General features: G+C 40.3%; 1 protein-coding gene across 2 annotated transcripts in view; it reads left to right on the top strand.

Moving 5' to 3' along the window:
• CDON (cell adhesion associated, oncogene regulated) overlaps positions 1–15,359 on the top strand; it is an 81,198-nt gene that overhangs the window by 25,945 nt on the left and 39,894 nt on the right. For both annotated transcript variants that reach the window (XM_054712569.1, XM_008142562.3), the window contains exons 2-6: positions 9,528–9,663; positions 11,170–11,442; positions 12,868–13,014; positions 14,071–14,214; positions 14,836–15,123. In XM_054712569.1, coding sequence (XP_054568544.1) covers positions 9,588–9,663; positions 11,170–11,442; positions 12,868–13,014; positions 14,071–14,214; positions 14,836–15,123 — 928 coding nt within the window. In that variant the 5' untranslated portion in view covers positions 9,528–9,587. The remainder of the gene's footprint in view (positions 1–9,527; positions 9,664–11,169; positions 11,443–12,867; positions 13,015–14,070; positions 14,215–14,835; positions 15,124–15,359) is intronic.

Here is a 15,359-nt window from a genome sequence, read left to right as displayed (position 1 = left end):
ATGTTCATTTCTTCTGAGACCAGTGAGTTGGATAAGTCTTAACAGTTCTGTTTTCACATGGGGAATTGATCGGGTCTTTGCCAAAGTGCAACAGTAAGGCAAGATTGAACCAATTGAAATCCAACCCCATGAGTTATTTTACTACCTCCAGTAGTTTAGGGAAGTAGAGGTATACTAGTGTATGTGCTTCATGGGCAAAAGCATTAATGAAGGGAGAATAAAGTTTTGAAATGAATGACTATTTACTATTTTGAATGCTAGCAAATATTGCCCAAAGTGGCAGCAGTTTTTGCATACAAAATATTTTTTAGAGAAATACATGTTATAAATTAAAAGCACACAGTATTACAGTGATCCCCTATCCTACTTTAAAATAAATTTGGGGTAAAAAGCAGAGATTTTTGTTATCCATGATATTTTTTTGTAATTGAATGTTCAGATTGACAAGGTTTGATAAATGTGGCATGGACAGTGCTGATTCTTTTTGCATTACTGTTTTATATTTTTAAAGTTTATTTATTGATTTTAGAGAAGAAGGGAAGAGAGAGACACACACAGATATACATTGACTTGCTGTTCCACCTGTCCATGCGTTCATTGGTTGATTCCTGTATGTGCCCCGACTGGGGATTGAGTCCCCCAACCTTGGCGTATTGGGACAGTGCTCCAACCAACTGAGCTTACCTGGCCAGAGCCTTGCATTACTTTTATGTAAACTTAGCATATTGTTAGGAAAAGCCTTGCTAGATTAGACAGTGAATGTTGCTTTATGACCAATCAAATATTTTAATTAATTGCTCAAATTCACATTTTATATTCACTCTTTGCTTAACACAGTGTAGGGATCTAAACTATATGCCAGTGAGTGGGAGTCCCTTCACACTGTGTTGATGGTGGTTGTTGGGGATAGGGTTGTACATCGTTGCTGTCTTTTTATTTTTGGAAAACAATTTGACTATATATAAAAAGTCTTAAAAATGTTTGTACTCCTTGACCCAGTAATGCCACTTAAAAAAAATCTATTCTAAGGACATAATTAGACTGCTTAAAGATTTATGGACAAAGATATCCATAGTGACATTATCTGTATTAGCAAAAAATATATATAAATATATATACAGATATATTAAAAAATGTAGGCTAACTGTCCAAAAGGGAATAGCTAAGTAAATTAAAGTACATTCAATAAAGTATCTATAGCTATTACAAATTATGTTTAAGAATAATTTTAATAAGTAAAAATCATCATTAGATAAATGAATAAAACAGGATTTAAAACTTGTATATATGTTATCTCAGTTATGTAAATATACACATATGGAAAGGATTAGAAGGAAAAGCAACAAAATGTTGATGTGTTATCTTTAGTTGATGGAAATGTCATGTTTAATTTTTTTGTATATTTATGTAGTCCACATTTTCTATGCTGAATGTGATTTTTTGTCAAGGAGTATTTGTAGAAACATGTTAACAACTTTTTGCTTGTAAAAGTAACATATTCATTATAGAATATGTGAAAAAAGCTTGAATATTTTGTTTGAATATTGTGTTATGTTATGTACCTGGCATTATGTTAACCGCATTGGGTGCTTTAAAAAAAATTCTAAGTGGGAAAAACACTGAAGTCTAAAACAATGAAAGTGTGATTAAATCAGAATTCTAGTCCATCTGGTATGATGGAAATCAGAATTCTGTTTTTAATTTGTGCATGAGAATATGTGAATGTTAAATGCACTAGAACAGAGGTCAAACAGCAAGTTATGTGCTGAAGTGATGAGGAGTGGGCTGAGGTGCACTTACCATGGCTGTTTCCTAATCAGAAAAGAGGACAAGAGAAGGATGGGAAGCTTTTATGCAGAGGAAATTAGGATTGTTGTTTCCCTTGCTAAGGTAAATTTTTATGGGTAAGAAAGGTGACATGCATGTTAAAGCCACAGATCTATGTGAAATGGCAGGAACCTTGCTCAGTTGTGGTAAACTGGTCAAACAAATTGTTCATTTAGTAGGGCAATGCAGGACATATATACCTATGTATAAATTATAAATATATAAAATGTAAATATGTACATTTTATGTAGTTATATATTACATATAAGTGTTTTATATATATATATATGTTTTACAATAACTTGCTGGTCAAATAGCATTTATACTAATATCGAGTTTCCTTTTTTGACAAAGAATACTTTTTAAAATGACATAGCATTGAGCAATTTTCCAGTAGTGCTAATGGATATACCCTGCTTTATATGTCATCTAACCCTCCTTGTGGTCAGCAGTATTTATTTGGGAGGTTGGACCTAGGTTGCTATTGGTGGCTGTTGAATGTAATTTCAAACTACCTGACCCATATAGCAATAGAACTCAGGTCCTTACTCTCATTATCATAATTCTTTAACAAACTGAACAAGTCTGCCATTCATAAACATAAACCAAGTTAACAAATATTTAGTAAGTGATTGTTATGGTCATAAGTTCTTTCCAACTTCCAAAATCAATGCATAGCGTGTTGCAGTTCTGGTTAAGATGACAGATGGGTAAATGTGGTGCTTGGAATCTATCACAACCACATCAAAATTACAGAACAATCATCATTGAGAACCACCTGAAATCTAGCTGAATCTGTTCACCTGAAACCCATCAACTAAAGATATAAAGAAGAGGCCACATCAAAACTAGTTGGAGGGGCAGAGATGTGAACAGGCTGGTCCCAAACCCATGTGTGGTGGTTAAAAATTGGAAGGGATATACTGACTGTGGAAGTCCTCCTGAGGGCAGTGGTCCCAGCCCCACACCGGGGCCCCCGCCTAGGGTTCCAGTGTCGGGAAGGGAAGTCCCCCTAACTCTGACTTTGAAGACCAGCAGGGATTATGGCTGAGTGAGATAGAGGGCTTCTGGGATCCCAAGTGTACCTCTTAAAGAGCCCATGCATGGACTTATTCAGACTCACTTGCTCTGAGCTCCAGCACTGGAATAGCAGCTCAAAAGGTGCATCAGGGACATATGGGGAGGAACTGAATTATCTGGCTTCTGGTGAGGGCTGAAGGGCTAGCTTCTTCTCAGACAAGTGCTGGCAGAGGCTGTTGTTACTTTGCTGAGCCCTCTCCCCACAGAGCCGGCAGGCAGGCACCATATCTGATTCTCGATCAATCTGGCTAACATGGTTCACTCTGCCCTGGTGATTCCTGGAGACCTGAACCCATCCAACTTCTGGCTTTTCCATACAAACAGCTTGTCCTGGCTCATGCTTTCCTAAAATCTCTCAAAGGTTCACAAACCCCAGATAAGCAGTGTCTGGCCTTGGTGTGCCCTATACCTCTTGCTAAGTGGCTCCAGTCCCAACACTGGTTGTAGTTGGCCTGGATTCACAGCTTGGCCTCCCCTGGGCACCTCCAAGCCTAGCACAAGTAGCAGCCATCTGCAGATTGCTTTGTAGCTCGTGCCAAATGGCCACTTCCAGGAGACCCCAGCTTCAGACCACATTGGAGCACCACCCAACCAGAGGACCCACTGAAGTAACTCCTGCTCTCTGGGGTTGGCCCATGCATAACAGCTCTTCTTTTGGTTCACAGCAAGTCCTCTCAGCCCATCGGCCCAGAGCTAAATGCCTCCCATTGACATGCCAATGGCAATCAAGGCTCAACTACAGTCGGAAGGTGCACACAGCCCAAACTGGGTGCACTTGGAATGTCCAGATTAGGTAGCTGGGGAGGCTGCACCACTGAGCCCTATAGATACCTATTACATAAGACCATTCCATAAGACTGGGAAATGTAGCAGCTCTACCTAATATATAGAAACAAACATAGGGAAACAGCCAAAATGAGAACACAAAGAAATGTCCCAATGAACAGAAAAAAACTCCAGAAAAAGGACTAAACAAAATGGAGATAATCTACAAGCTGCAGATTTCAAAACACTGGTTATAAGGATGCTCAGTGGTCTCAGAACTATAACAAAGAGATAGGACACATAAAAAAAGAGTTAGGGCTGGGAGAGGCCAAGTGTCCCTGGGTCCGGGTGAGACCATGTGTCCCTGGATCCGGGTGGGGCCTCGTGCACCTAGGCCCGGGTGAGGCCACGTGCCCCTGGGTCTGGGAGAGCCCAAGCGTCCCTGGGTACGGGTGAGACCATGTGTCCCTAGATCCGGGTGAGGCCACGTGCCCCTTAGTCCGGGTGAAGCCGTGCCCCTGGGTCCGGCCGAGACCAAACCAGAGGGAGTCGGACCTCCGTTACCACCATTTGTCCACCATCCAGAGCTGAGGGGTCAGTGCTGACATGTACACATAAGGAACTGGTGGACATTGAAATTGGATCTCAAGCCGAAACCGGTTTGGCTCAGTGGATAGAGCGTCGGCCTGCGGACTCAAGGGTCCCAGGTTCGATTCCGGTCAAGGGCATGTACCTTGGTTGCGGGCACATCCCCAGTAGGGGGTGTGCAGGAGGCAGCTGATCGATGTTTCTCTCTCATCGATGTTTCTAACTCTCTATCCCTCTCTCTTCCTCTCTGTAAAAAATCAATAAAATATAAAAAAAAAAAAAAAAAAGAAATTGGATCTCAAAAGAACTGTTGGTCCAGAAAGAAACTCACTACAGACTGATCCATCTGCCTGTCAGCATAACTATTATTGCTTGTCTCACATTCAGTTCTCATAAGTATATATCTAGTGACATATGATCTCGCTCATCTAGGGGAAATGATGAACAACATAGACTGAGGAACAAGAACAGAACCAGAAGCAAGGAGGCATCGATCGGACTATCGGGCCTCAGAGGGAGGATAGGGGAGGGTGGGGGGAGGGGGAGAGTTCAACCAAAGGACTTGTGTGCATGCATATGAGCCTATCCAACGGTTAAGTTCAACAGGGGGTTGGGGCATGCGTGGGGAGGGGGGAGGAGGGGAATGGGGGGATGAGGACAAATATGTGACACCTTAATCAATAAAGAAATTAAAAAAAAAAAAAAAAAAAAAAAGCTGGGCTGTCCGCAAAATCTCTTTGCATTCCAGTGTAGGCACAGTGAGATCAAGTTAAAGGTTATTCCATAAACCTCTCTGCTGATTGGCGACCAGTCCAGGCTTTATGTACTAGCTGGTGACTTTGGGTAAATTATTTAAAATATTTTTTTCTTTTGGGTGCCCGGCTAGCTCAGTCGGTAGAGCATGAGACTCTTAAAATATTTTTTTCTTTTATTAAGGTATTATATGTGTACATACCTTACCATTGCCCCCCCACTCCCATACATGCCCTCACCCCCCCCAATGTTTTGTATCCGTTGGTTATTTTTATATGCATGCATTCAAGTCCTTTCATTGATCTCTTATCTCTCCCACCTCTCCCTAACCTTCCCGCTGTAATTTGACAGTCTGTTTGATGCTTTACTGCCTCTGTATCTATCTTTTTATTCATTAGTTTAAAATGTTCTTTATTATCCACAAATGAGTGAAAAAAAAAAAAAGAGTTATAAAACATAAAAAAAGAACCAGCTAGAAGTGAAGAATGCATTACAGGGGATTAACAGTAGAGTCCATGAAGCAGAAGATCAAAACAGTTATTGGAAGGTAAGGAAGCAGAAAACACCCAATCAGAACAAAAAGAATAAAAAAATATGAGGATAGTTTAAAGACCTTCTGGGACAACTTTAAGCATACCAACATTCGCATCATGGAGGTGCTGGAAGGAGAAGAGAGAGAGCAAGGAATTGAAAACCTATTTGAAAAAATAATAATGTAAAACTTCCCTAACCTGGTGAAGAAAAGGACATACAAGTCCAGGAAGCACAAAGAGTCCCAAGCAAAATTAACCCAAAGAGCCCACACCAAGACACATCATAACTGATATGCAAAAGGTTAAAGGCAAAAAGAGAATCTTAAAAGCAGCAAGAGACAGGCCAATTACCTACAGGGGAGCTCTTATAAGACTCAGCTGACTTTTCAACAGAATCTTTGCAGGCCAGAAGAGATTGGTACAAAATATTCAAAATTATGAAAAGCAAGGAACTACAACCAAGATTACTATTCAGCAAAGCTATCATTTAGAATTGAAGGTCAGATAAAGAACTTCTCAGACAAGATAAGCTAAAGGAGTTCATCACCACAAAACAGCATTACAAGAAATGTTAAAAGGTCCTTTTTTAAGAAGAAGAAAAAGATTAAAAATATGAATAATAAAATAGCAATAAATACATATCAACAGTTACTTTAAATGCAAATGGATTAAATGCTCCATTCAAAAGACATATGGCAGCTGAATAGATAACAAGACCCTTACATATGTTGTCTACAAAAGACTCACTTCAGAACGAAAGATACACAGCTGAAAGTAAAGGGATGGAAAAAGATATTGCACAAAAATGAAGAAAAAAAAAAAAAAAGCCGGGGAAGTAATACTTAAATGAAACAAAATAGAAGAAACCCAAAACACTAAAACGAAAAGACAGATGTACCATATATTTATTGTAGCATTATTTACAGTAGCCAAGATATAGAAGCAACCTAAGTGACCATCGAGAGATGAGTGGATAAATAAGTGGTGAATTTATACAATGGAATATGACTCAGCCACAGAAAAGAATGAAATCTTGTCTCTGCAACAACATGGATGGACATAGAGGGTATTATGCTGAGTAAAATAAGACAGAGAAAGACAAATGCCAGATGATTTTACTTATATGTGGAATCTATGCAACAAAATAAACCAACAAGCAGAACAGAAACAGACTCAGAGATACAGAGAACATTTTGACAGTTGCCAGATGGCAGGGGGTTGGGGGAATGGGTGAAAAGGTGAAGGGATTAAGAAGTACAAATGGATAGTTACAGCATAGTCATGGGGATGTAAAAGTACAGCATAGAGAATATAGACAATAATGTTGTGATAGCTATGTATGGTGTCAGATGGGTACTAGGTTTATCAGGGTGATCACTTAGTAAGTTATACAATATCTAATTACTATGTTGTACACCTGAAACTAATACACATCAACTGTTATTGAAAAATAAAAAATTAAATTAAAAACAGATAGCATGTTATGAGTAACCTAATAGAAAGATAGAGTCAGTAAAGGATATTCCTGTGTGCCAATATTTAGGCAGCAATAATGAGCTGTGAAATTTTAAAGGACAGCTGTAAAGTAACCCAGTAGATCATGTGCTAGGGTTAAAGTTGACTCAGGAATTTTTTCACTACTTTTCAATAAATAAATCGTTGAGGAAAGATTTGGCAAAAGGAAGAAACACTCCTCCTTGTCCTCATTCTCTCAGGAAAGTGGCTCCTGTTAACAAGTTATTTGAATGTTTACTTTGCCTTGACTGCTGAGCAGTGGTGTGTCAGTTCTTACCCTTGAACCAAGTGATAATTCAAATAAACCAAAAATGTTTTCACACAGACGGCCCCTTTTGAGCGGTACCAAAATATCCTCTCCCGTTTATAAAAAGGAGGTCGGCAAGAAAAAAAAATTGGAAAGGCAGCCCATGAACTGATCGTCCGTGATTGGGATAAAGTTGAAATTGCTACTTGTAGATTTTAGAGTATCTGGCATAGAGAAGTAGGCATTTTTAGCTTTGCTAAATTGCTGTACTCTCTGTGTATTAGAGAACCCCCACAAACACAAACCTCCCCTTGACTGCCATTCATCTCCATCAGTTCTCCCTATTATTCTGCTGCCTGTTGATAGCAAAGCTCTTAAGGAGTCTTCTGTGCCTGCTTCCTTCGTTTCCTCCCTTCCCATTCTGTTGTGCACCCACCATCAGTCTCTAGTCCCTTCTTTATTGAAACCACTCTTGTCGGTATCACCAGTGTTTCCATGATACCTTTCTGGTGGTGTCTCATCTGACTCTACTTCTCAGCAGTGTTTGAGAGAGTTAATGGCTCCTCTAGAAATAATTCCCCCCCCCCATTTTTCTCCCGGGATATAATATTCTCCTCGATTTCTCCCAGGTTCATGGATGACTTCTCTTCAATCCCCATTGCTCCTGTCTTTCCCCTCATCAGTCTCAGCGGTTGGAATGTGCCAAGGCTCCTACTTCGTCACCTCTTCTCTCATTTTCCTTTGCGAGAGCTCATGCAGTGCCATGGTTTTTACAGGTCTAACATCTACGTTTCCAGCTCTGACGTTCTCCACAGCTCCAGACTCCTACATGTGATTGTCGATTGACGGTAGTATTGAGATGCCTAACTGGCTAAAACAGCCCTGTTGACTGTACCCCTCTTTGTCATCTCCCTCTCTCCAGTCTTCTCCATTTCAGTAAACAGAAAGCTATTATTTATTCTGTTAAACCACAACTAAGTTATTCTTGGCACATCTCTTTATCTCACAGCCTATATCCAAGCCTTCAGCAAATTCTGTTGGTTCCATCTTTAGGATGTGTTCTGAATCCACTTACTTTCCACCACCTCCACAGCTGACTCACTGTTCTACCCCCACGTTCTTATCTCTCTCCTGCGTGATTACCTTACTCTACTTGGTCGCCCTCTTCCATCTCTGCCCACTCCAGTCTCGTCCCTACCAGCCAGTGATCTTTTTAAAGTTTAAATGAGAGCCCATCGTTCCCCTTCTCTAAGTCCTCTAAGGACTTGCCATCACATTGGGAATAAATTCCAAAATCATTTTAAAATTTGTTTTTTAACTACAGTTGACATGCAATATTATATTAGTTTTAGGTATACAGCATAGTGATTAGACACGAACACCTTACAGAGTGATTACCCTATTAAGTCTAGTACCCATCTGACAGCATCTAGTTATTTACACGATCTTTTTACTATATTTTCCTATAATGTATGGAATGTATGTTGCTGTACATTGCATCCTCAGAGCTGTTTTTAGAACGAGCAGTTTATACTTCTTAATCCCTTCCTCCTTTTGCACTCAATTCCAAAATCTGTACCATGGCTTTCCAAGCTGGATGGGATCTAGACCAGCTTTGCTCTGTGCTCTTTTCCTGGCGCATCCACTCTCACCACAGTGGTCTTTGGATGTTCGGCACATTTGCTAAATATGCACATTTGCTAAATAAGCTGCATCCCCAAGGCCTGCACTTGGTGTTCAATTGGAACAATCCATGAGCCTGAGTCCCCATGTGAAAAAAGGGAAGAAAACAGCTAGTTCCAATCTCATAGGGTGGTTGTGAAGATGAAGTTAATATAGCAAAAAGCACTGAAGTGGTGTCTGACACATACTAAAGCACTATATAAATGTTTGCTATTATTTTGTTGTTTCTGTTCTTTCTGCTTTAAAGGACAGTAGAGGAGGCATGCATTTTGATTGTGTTGAGTTGTAGATGCTTGTGAGACATAAACTCACTACAGGCTGTGAATGTATTTATTTGGAATGATGGGTTCTGCATAATAAAAGGTCTCCCAACACCTTGGAAGAATGAGCAAACCTTCTAACTATAATTCAGAGCCTAGGGATTAGGTTGTCAGTTGGGAAGAAATGAATCATGCTCACAACTCTATTGACGATTCGGATCAATGAGGCCAACTCTTTTTGTGGTTTAGATTTTCTTTTCTTTGAATGTGTTTCAGTGAGCCAAGGCCTGGGTTTTGCTCTGGAAACCTGTCCTGCCGCGTCCATAATCTGGCGCTATGCATCCGGATCCTGGACCCTTACAGACACTGCTGTATATCACTCTTTCCCTTCTGTGCTCCTCTGTGAGTTCAGGTAAGAATAGAAGAACCGTAGTGTTTTAACCGAAGCGTCTCCTCTTCTTAATCTTAAAACAGCAACCTCGACTTCAGTATTTTGCTGGTGGTGATGGATTCAAAAGACATTTGTAAAATTTGGCCAAATTTTAAAACTTTGATTAACTTAGCAATTTAAGAATCTTTTAGTAGTGCTTCTTGGGCATCAGCTGGCCTTCCCATCATTGTCCTTGTAATTTATGCCTTTTATTGCCTTAAAAATAAATATTTTGCAATTGTGCCTTTTTCAGTAAGAAGATATGTTGCAAATTTCTGAATTTGGAAATTATAACGGGAATAAAATGCTGACTACATACCACCAAAAAGAAATTTTTAGTATCAGCATGTAATAGTATTCAACTTGGAGTAAGAGAATTTGGTTAAAATCCCAGCTCTCATGACCTTGTCTAGTTTGTTACCTAACTCTGTGGGTTACTGGAAAGCTTAAATGTGTTTGTTGTTAAGTGTGTACAGTAAGCCTGAGCCGAACAATGGCCCACGGGCATTTCTTTTTACTTTAGATTTGTGTAAAGATGTATTATGTTATACATTGATGTTTTCTCATTAAGTAATATTTCTTTTCCTCTGTTAAATACACTGTACAACTATATTAGATTTAGTAAGAGAAAATGGAATGAATGATTTTAGTACTTTTTTTTTCTTTTTGCTAAACAACAACCTCAGATTTAGTAGAGAGGCACTTAATCTTCATTTCTGATAAAATATCCTGTAAGAATAGAATCAATAATATATTGGTGTGGTTTTTTTTTAAAGTGTTTTATTCTGCCAGAGTAATAGCATTCCTGCCCTCTGCCCTCTTTTTTTTTTGGGTAGAAGAGAGAGCTCTGTTTTGATACTTACGTGTGTGAACATCCTCTCTCCCCCCAAGTTCTGGGAGAATAGACATAACAAATGAAACTATTCCAAATACCAAATAAAAATAGTAAGGTTGCTGCCCTATTGAGCCTTCTATCCAAAAAAAGGATAGACTTTGTAGTCCAGTGTGGTTTCCTAACTTTCTACTTGTGCTCCCTTAAAAGTTGAACATTACTTTATATTGAAGGGAAGTGGTAAAGAAGTACTGTAGCCTTATTTATAAAATAACTTGCTCTTAAAAGTCAAACCCTGTTGGTAACATGGTAGAGATTTCTTTTTAGTTTGAAAGTCATTGCCACTTTTTCAGACAATCGACTTTCATTTCTTAAAAGCTACTTCCTTAAATGAGCAATTTGCCATTTCTCATTTGTATCTTAAGGATTCTTAACAATCTTGGTGATTGTTAAGTTGTAGGTTAACATGTTGCCTTAACTTCTTCCAAAAATGGGCTTTTAAGACTTCCTAAAACTTTTACAAGCATTAAGAACCATAACATATATAGATAAAGCAAAGGATTGCCTGTAGTTACGTAGATTGAGAGGAAATGTCTTTAATGTGCTTTCTTTCTCATTCTCCCTTTCCTTTGCACCTGGGGAATGTTCCTTTGTAGACTTGGCACCTTATTTTATTTCCGAGCCACTGTCTGCTGTCCAGAAACCTGGTGGACCTATAGTTCTACATTGCTCTGCTAAACCTGTGACCGCTCATATCACGTGGTTGCATAATGGAAAAAGATTGGACAGAAACTCGGAGCAGATCAAGATTCATCAGGGGACTTTGACTATTCTTTCTCTCAACCCCTCCCTTTCGGGTTACTACCAATGCATTGCCAACAATAGCGTCGGTGCAGTTGTGAGCGGCCCTGCAACGGTATCCATTGCAGGTGAGTTGGATTTTGTCCCTGTTTTCCATGGGCTTTCCTGAAATTACTGTCAGTGGTTGCACTTTGGGGTTGTGGGAAGAGCATGGGTTTTGGAGGAGGACACACGTGAGTTCAAATCCCTGCCTTGACGCTTGCTGTGTTTAACGTGGGGGAAATGTATTTGAACCTCTGTGAGCCTAGCCTAGGTGTCTTCTGTAACAAGGGTACGGAAGTGAATTTTTACATGGATAGGACAGTTTTCTAAAGTGAATTCTGAATTTCTTGGTATTTAAAAGTCCTTAATATGAGCAACAACAAAAAACCTATTGTCTACTTTGATCCTCAGTTTTTTTATGCAGTTCTTTATCTTTCTTTTGCATCTAATTGTTTTATTTGCCTGATCACTGAGTGATTTTAATTTATTTAATTGAAACCAGGCTAAATAAACAGGAGAATAATAACTGACTGTAAAGAAAGGAATGTTGAGTGTTGAGCTTAGGGAAAATCTGGACTTCGCAGTTTTCTTAGTAAGCTTGAGCCTTTCAAACGGTGATGGCTTCCAGCAAGGGAAACCGTCTCTGCAAGGGCACCCCTATTTACAGAACAAATCCGGATTCCCCAGGAGTAGTGAGTTTGTCATAACTGAGAAGAGCAAATGTTTGTGTAGAGCTGTGACCCGTGGATCGCTCCAGGACACACCACTGGAGAGCAGGCGAGTGGCAGGCTGCCGACTGCACGCAGCACTGGCGGTAATAGAGGCTTCCCTGCAGGCTGCGTCAGTGGTAACTTACACGGAGAGGGCCGGAGACCAAGTCGGTATATTCAGATAATCCACATGATATGCAGCTTTGTTTTTCCATGTCCTAGGTTGAGTCTGAGTAGCTGCAAACAGAATAATGATGCATAGGAAAAGTCAGTTTTGTTTTGTTTTAAATATATTTCTATTGATTTTAGAGAGGAAGGGAAAGGGAGAGAGAGAAAAAACACACAATAATGAGAGAGAATCATTGATCGGCTGCTTCCTGCACACCCCCTACTGGGGATCGAGCCCTCAACCCGGTATGTGTCCTGACCAGGGATCGATGCTCAACCACTGAGCTATGCTGGCGAGGCAGGGGAAAGTCAGTTTTTGATGGACTGGATTGAGAAGGATCTATCTTGACAAAATGGAAACAATTATGCTTTATAATTCTCCCTAATATTTTAAGAGTGGTTTGCTTTTCTCAATGTCTTCGGGAAAGGGTGCCAGAGCTTAGTTAGCTCCAGCCTCAACCATGCACCTCTACCCCAACTGCTCTGTGGGGTAAAAAGATCATGCTACCCTGTGAACTGGGGTTAGCTGCCACCATCAGCCTTGCTGCAGGTGCTGTTTTTAGTTTTTAAATTTCCTTTGGGTAAGAAAGTTCACATTTACATTTATTGATTCTGTTTATTTATTTATTTTAGTTCTTGGTGATTTTGACTCATCCACAAAGCATGTTATTACAGCAGAAGAAAAAAGTGCTGGTTTCATTGGCTGCAAGGTACCAGATAGCAACCCCAAAGCCGAGGTGCGCTATAAAATCCGGGGCAAGTGGCTGAGGCATTCTACAGGTGAGAGTTTTTGTGAAAAGCCAATGGCACCCACAGGCCAAAGGTTCATTAAAGGACCTGCTGTTAAGCTCTGTGTGCTGGGGATTGTGGGTACAAAAAATGCATTGCCTACGTGTTCTCCACTCTCAGAAGTCAAGGGGAGGAGACGAGAAGAAATGGTTACATTACAGAAATGATTACAATCTGCACTCCCTGTGCTCACCCTCTCCACTCCTTCAGGTCCCTGCTCAGGTAGACCTTCCTCTGAGAAGACCACCCTCTGGGCCCTTTCTAGAGTCTATGCCAGTGATGGGCAACCTTTTGAGCTTGGTGTGTCAGACTTCGCCAAAAACTGAGTATAACTCGAGTAGTGTGTCACTTTGAGGAAAAAACATTATTTCGCAAATGTTTCATCCTCAGGAGCAGCAAATGTTTCATCCTCAAGAAATGGCTACGCGTGTCAGTGCTGACACGCGTGTCATAGGTTCGCCATCACTGGTCTATGCTCTGCTGCTCTGTCCTCTGTATTCGGCTTCATTTCCCCCAGAGCCTTGTGTTGTACATGTGTTTGTTGGTTGGTTGGTTATCTGCCACCCCCACTCCCAGCACTGGACTGTCAGCTGCATGAGTTCGGACCTTTGTCCTCTTTCTTCATTGCTCTGTCACTTGTGCCTGGGCCATCGTTGGCAGAAAATAGGCACTCAATACGTGTTCATTGAGAAAAATAAGGAATGAATAGACATGACTGAGCACTGGTGATCGGTGCCTCAGGTGCAGATTTGCCCAGGGTGGTGTAGCTGGTCACTGAGTCTTGGTCTAACTGCTTCTCCTGTCTGTGTTCCCAACCAGTGATCTGCTGTCCAGTGTTTCCAATGGGCTTGATTTTGTGACTCTAGTACTACTGACCTTTTCTTCTTTGCCTTGACTTTTCCTTTCCTTCATTCATGAATTCTCCTCAATTGCTTATTTGCTGCTAGTCTTGTGCATAAATTTAAAGCAGAACTATCAAAATTGATTAGTTTTCATTGGTGTCCTTTGTAAAGAGAGAGGCCTAACTGCATTCCTTTCCTTCCTCAGAGAATTACTTAATCCTTCCATCAGGAAATCTTCAGATTTTGAACGTATCCTTAGAGGACAAGGGATCATATAAATGTGCAGCTTTTAATCCTGTCACACATGAATTAAAAGTCGAACCCATTGGCCAAAAGCTCCTTGTGAGTCGTAAGTATTTGGGAGAATATTGGTAACTAGGAAGAGCCCTTGGGAGCATTCCTCATTGGGAAATGAGAGTACATTTTTCTCTTAGATCGTGTTTGTTTACCATAAGAAAGTCTTATAAAAAATTAAATACATAGGTGTATAATAGAATAGTATTGAACATGTTTTAATGATTATTAGAGGAGAATTTTGATTAAGATGACAGAGTGCAATACATGTAGAGAACTTTGCCCTTTGCTCAAATAAAAATAAATTATAGAGAAAATATAGCTTGATACTAGCAGTGATCAAGTTAGGGGCTGTGAATTATGAAAAAATAGGTATCTGTCCTCTTTCCTACCTGATTTTTAGCTTTCATACCTGACTTTTACAATAAGTTGAGGTAGCACCAATAGCCAAAGCTTAGTGAAGTAGTGGTTCCTGTCCCTCATTCCTAAACTGCTAATTCAGAAGTAGCCCGAAAGGATCACAAACTCTCTTCATTTTAATTCTCAACTACAAGTGATTTAGCTGCCAGATAGGACCTTGTAGTGGAAAGAAGAATAAATGGGCAGGTGGGAAAGCTCACAGAATTGCTAAGGAAGAGATGGGACGTGATAATTTTTTGTTTTCTCTTTTTTCCAGGCTCTTCTTCAGATGATTTTCACATTCTTCACCCCCGCCTTTCACAGGCGTTATCTGTGCTTTCTCATAGTCCTATAACCCTGGAGTGTGTGGTGAGTGGGGTCCCAGCTCTTCAAGTGCACTGGCTGAAGGATGGTCAGGACGCGGTGGCGGGAAGCAATTGGAGGAGGTTGTATTCTCATCTTGCCACAGATAGCATTGACCCAGTGGATGCTGGAAACTATTCCTGTATGGTGGGAAGCAAGTCGGGAGACGTAAAGCACGTGACTTACATGGTTAATGTCCTTGGTAAGACGTTACTCAGTGACCTTTTTTCAAGTCAAGCTATTTTCCTGATCTAACTGATGTTTGAATGGAAGAGCTATTCATGAACTATAAATGAAATGGGGGCTATCAGGAAACACCTACACCAGCAGACAGAGCAAGCTCCATTTTCCTAATGGACTCCTGAATTAGGTAGTCTTTCTGGGTGTCGCAGGACAGTTCACCTGGACGTTCTTAGGAACCTCATCCCAACCTGGTTG

This window comes from Eptesicus fuscus, chromosome 23 (genome assembly GCF_027574615.1).
Source record: "Eptesicus fuscus isolate TK198812 chromosome 23, DD_ASM_mEF_20220401, whole genome shotgun sequence".
Taxonomy (NCBI): domain Eukaryota; kingdom Metazoa; phylum Chordata; class Mammalia; order Chiroptera; family Vespertilionidae; genus Eptesicus; species Eptesicus fuscus.
This window is presented reverse-complemented; position numbering and strand designations above follow the sequence as displayed.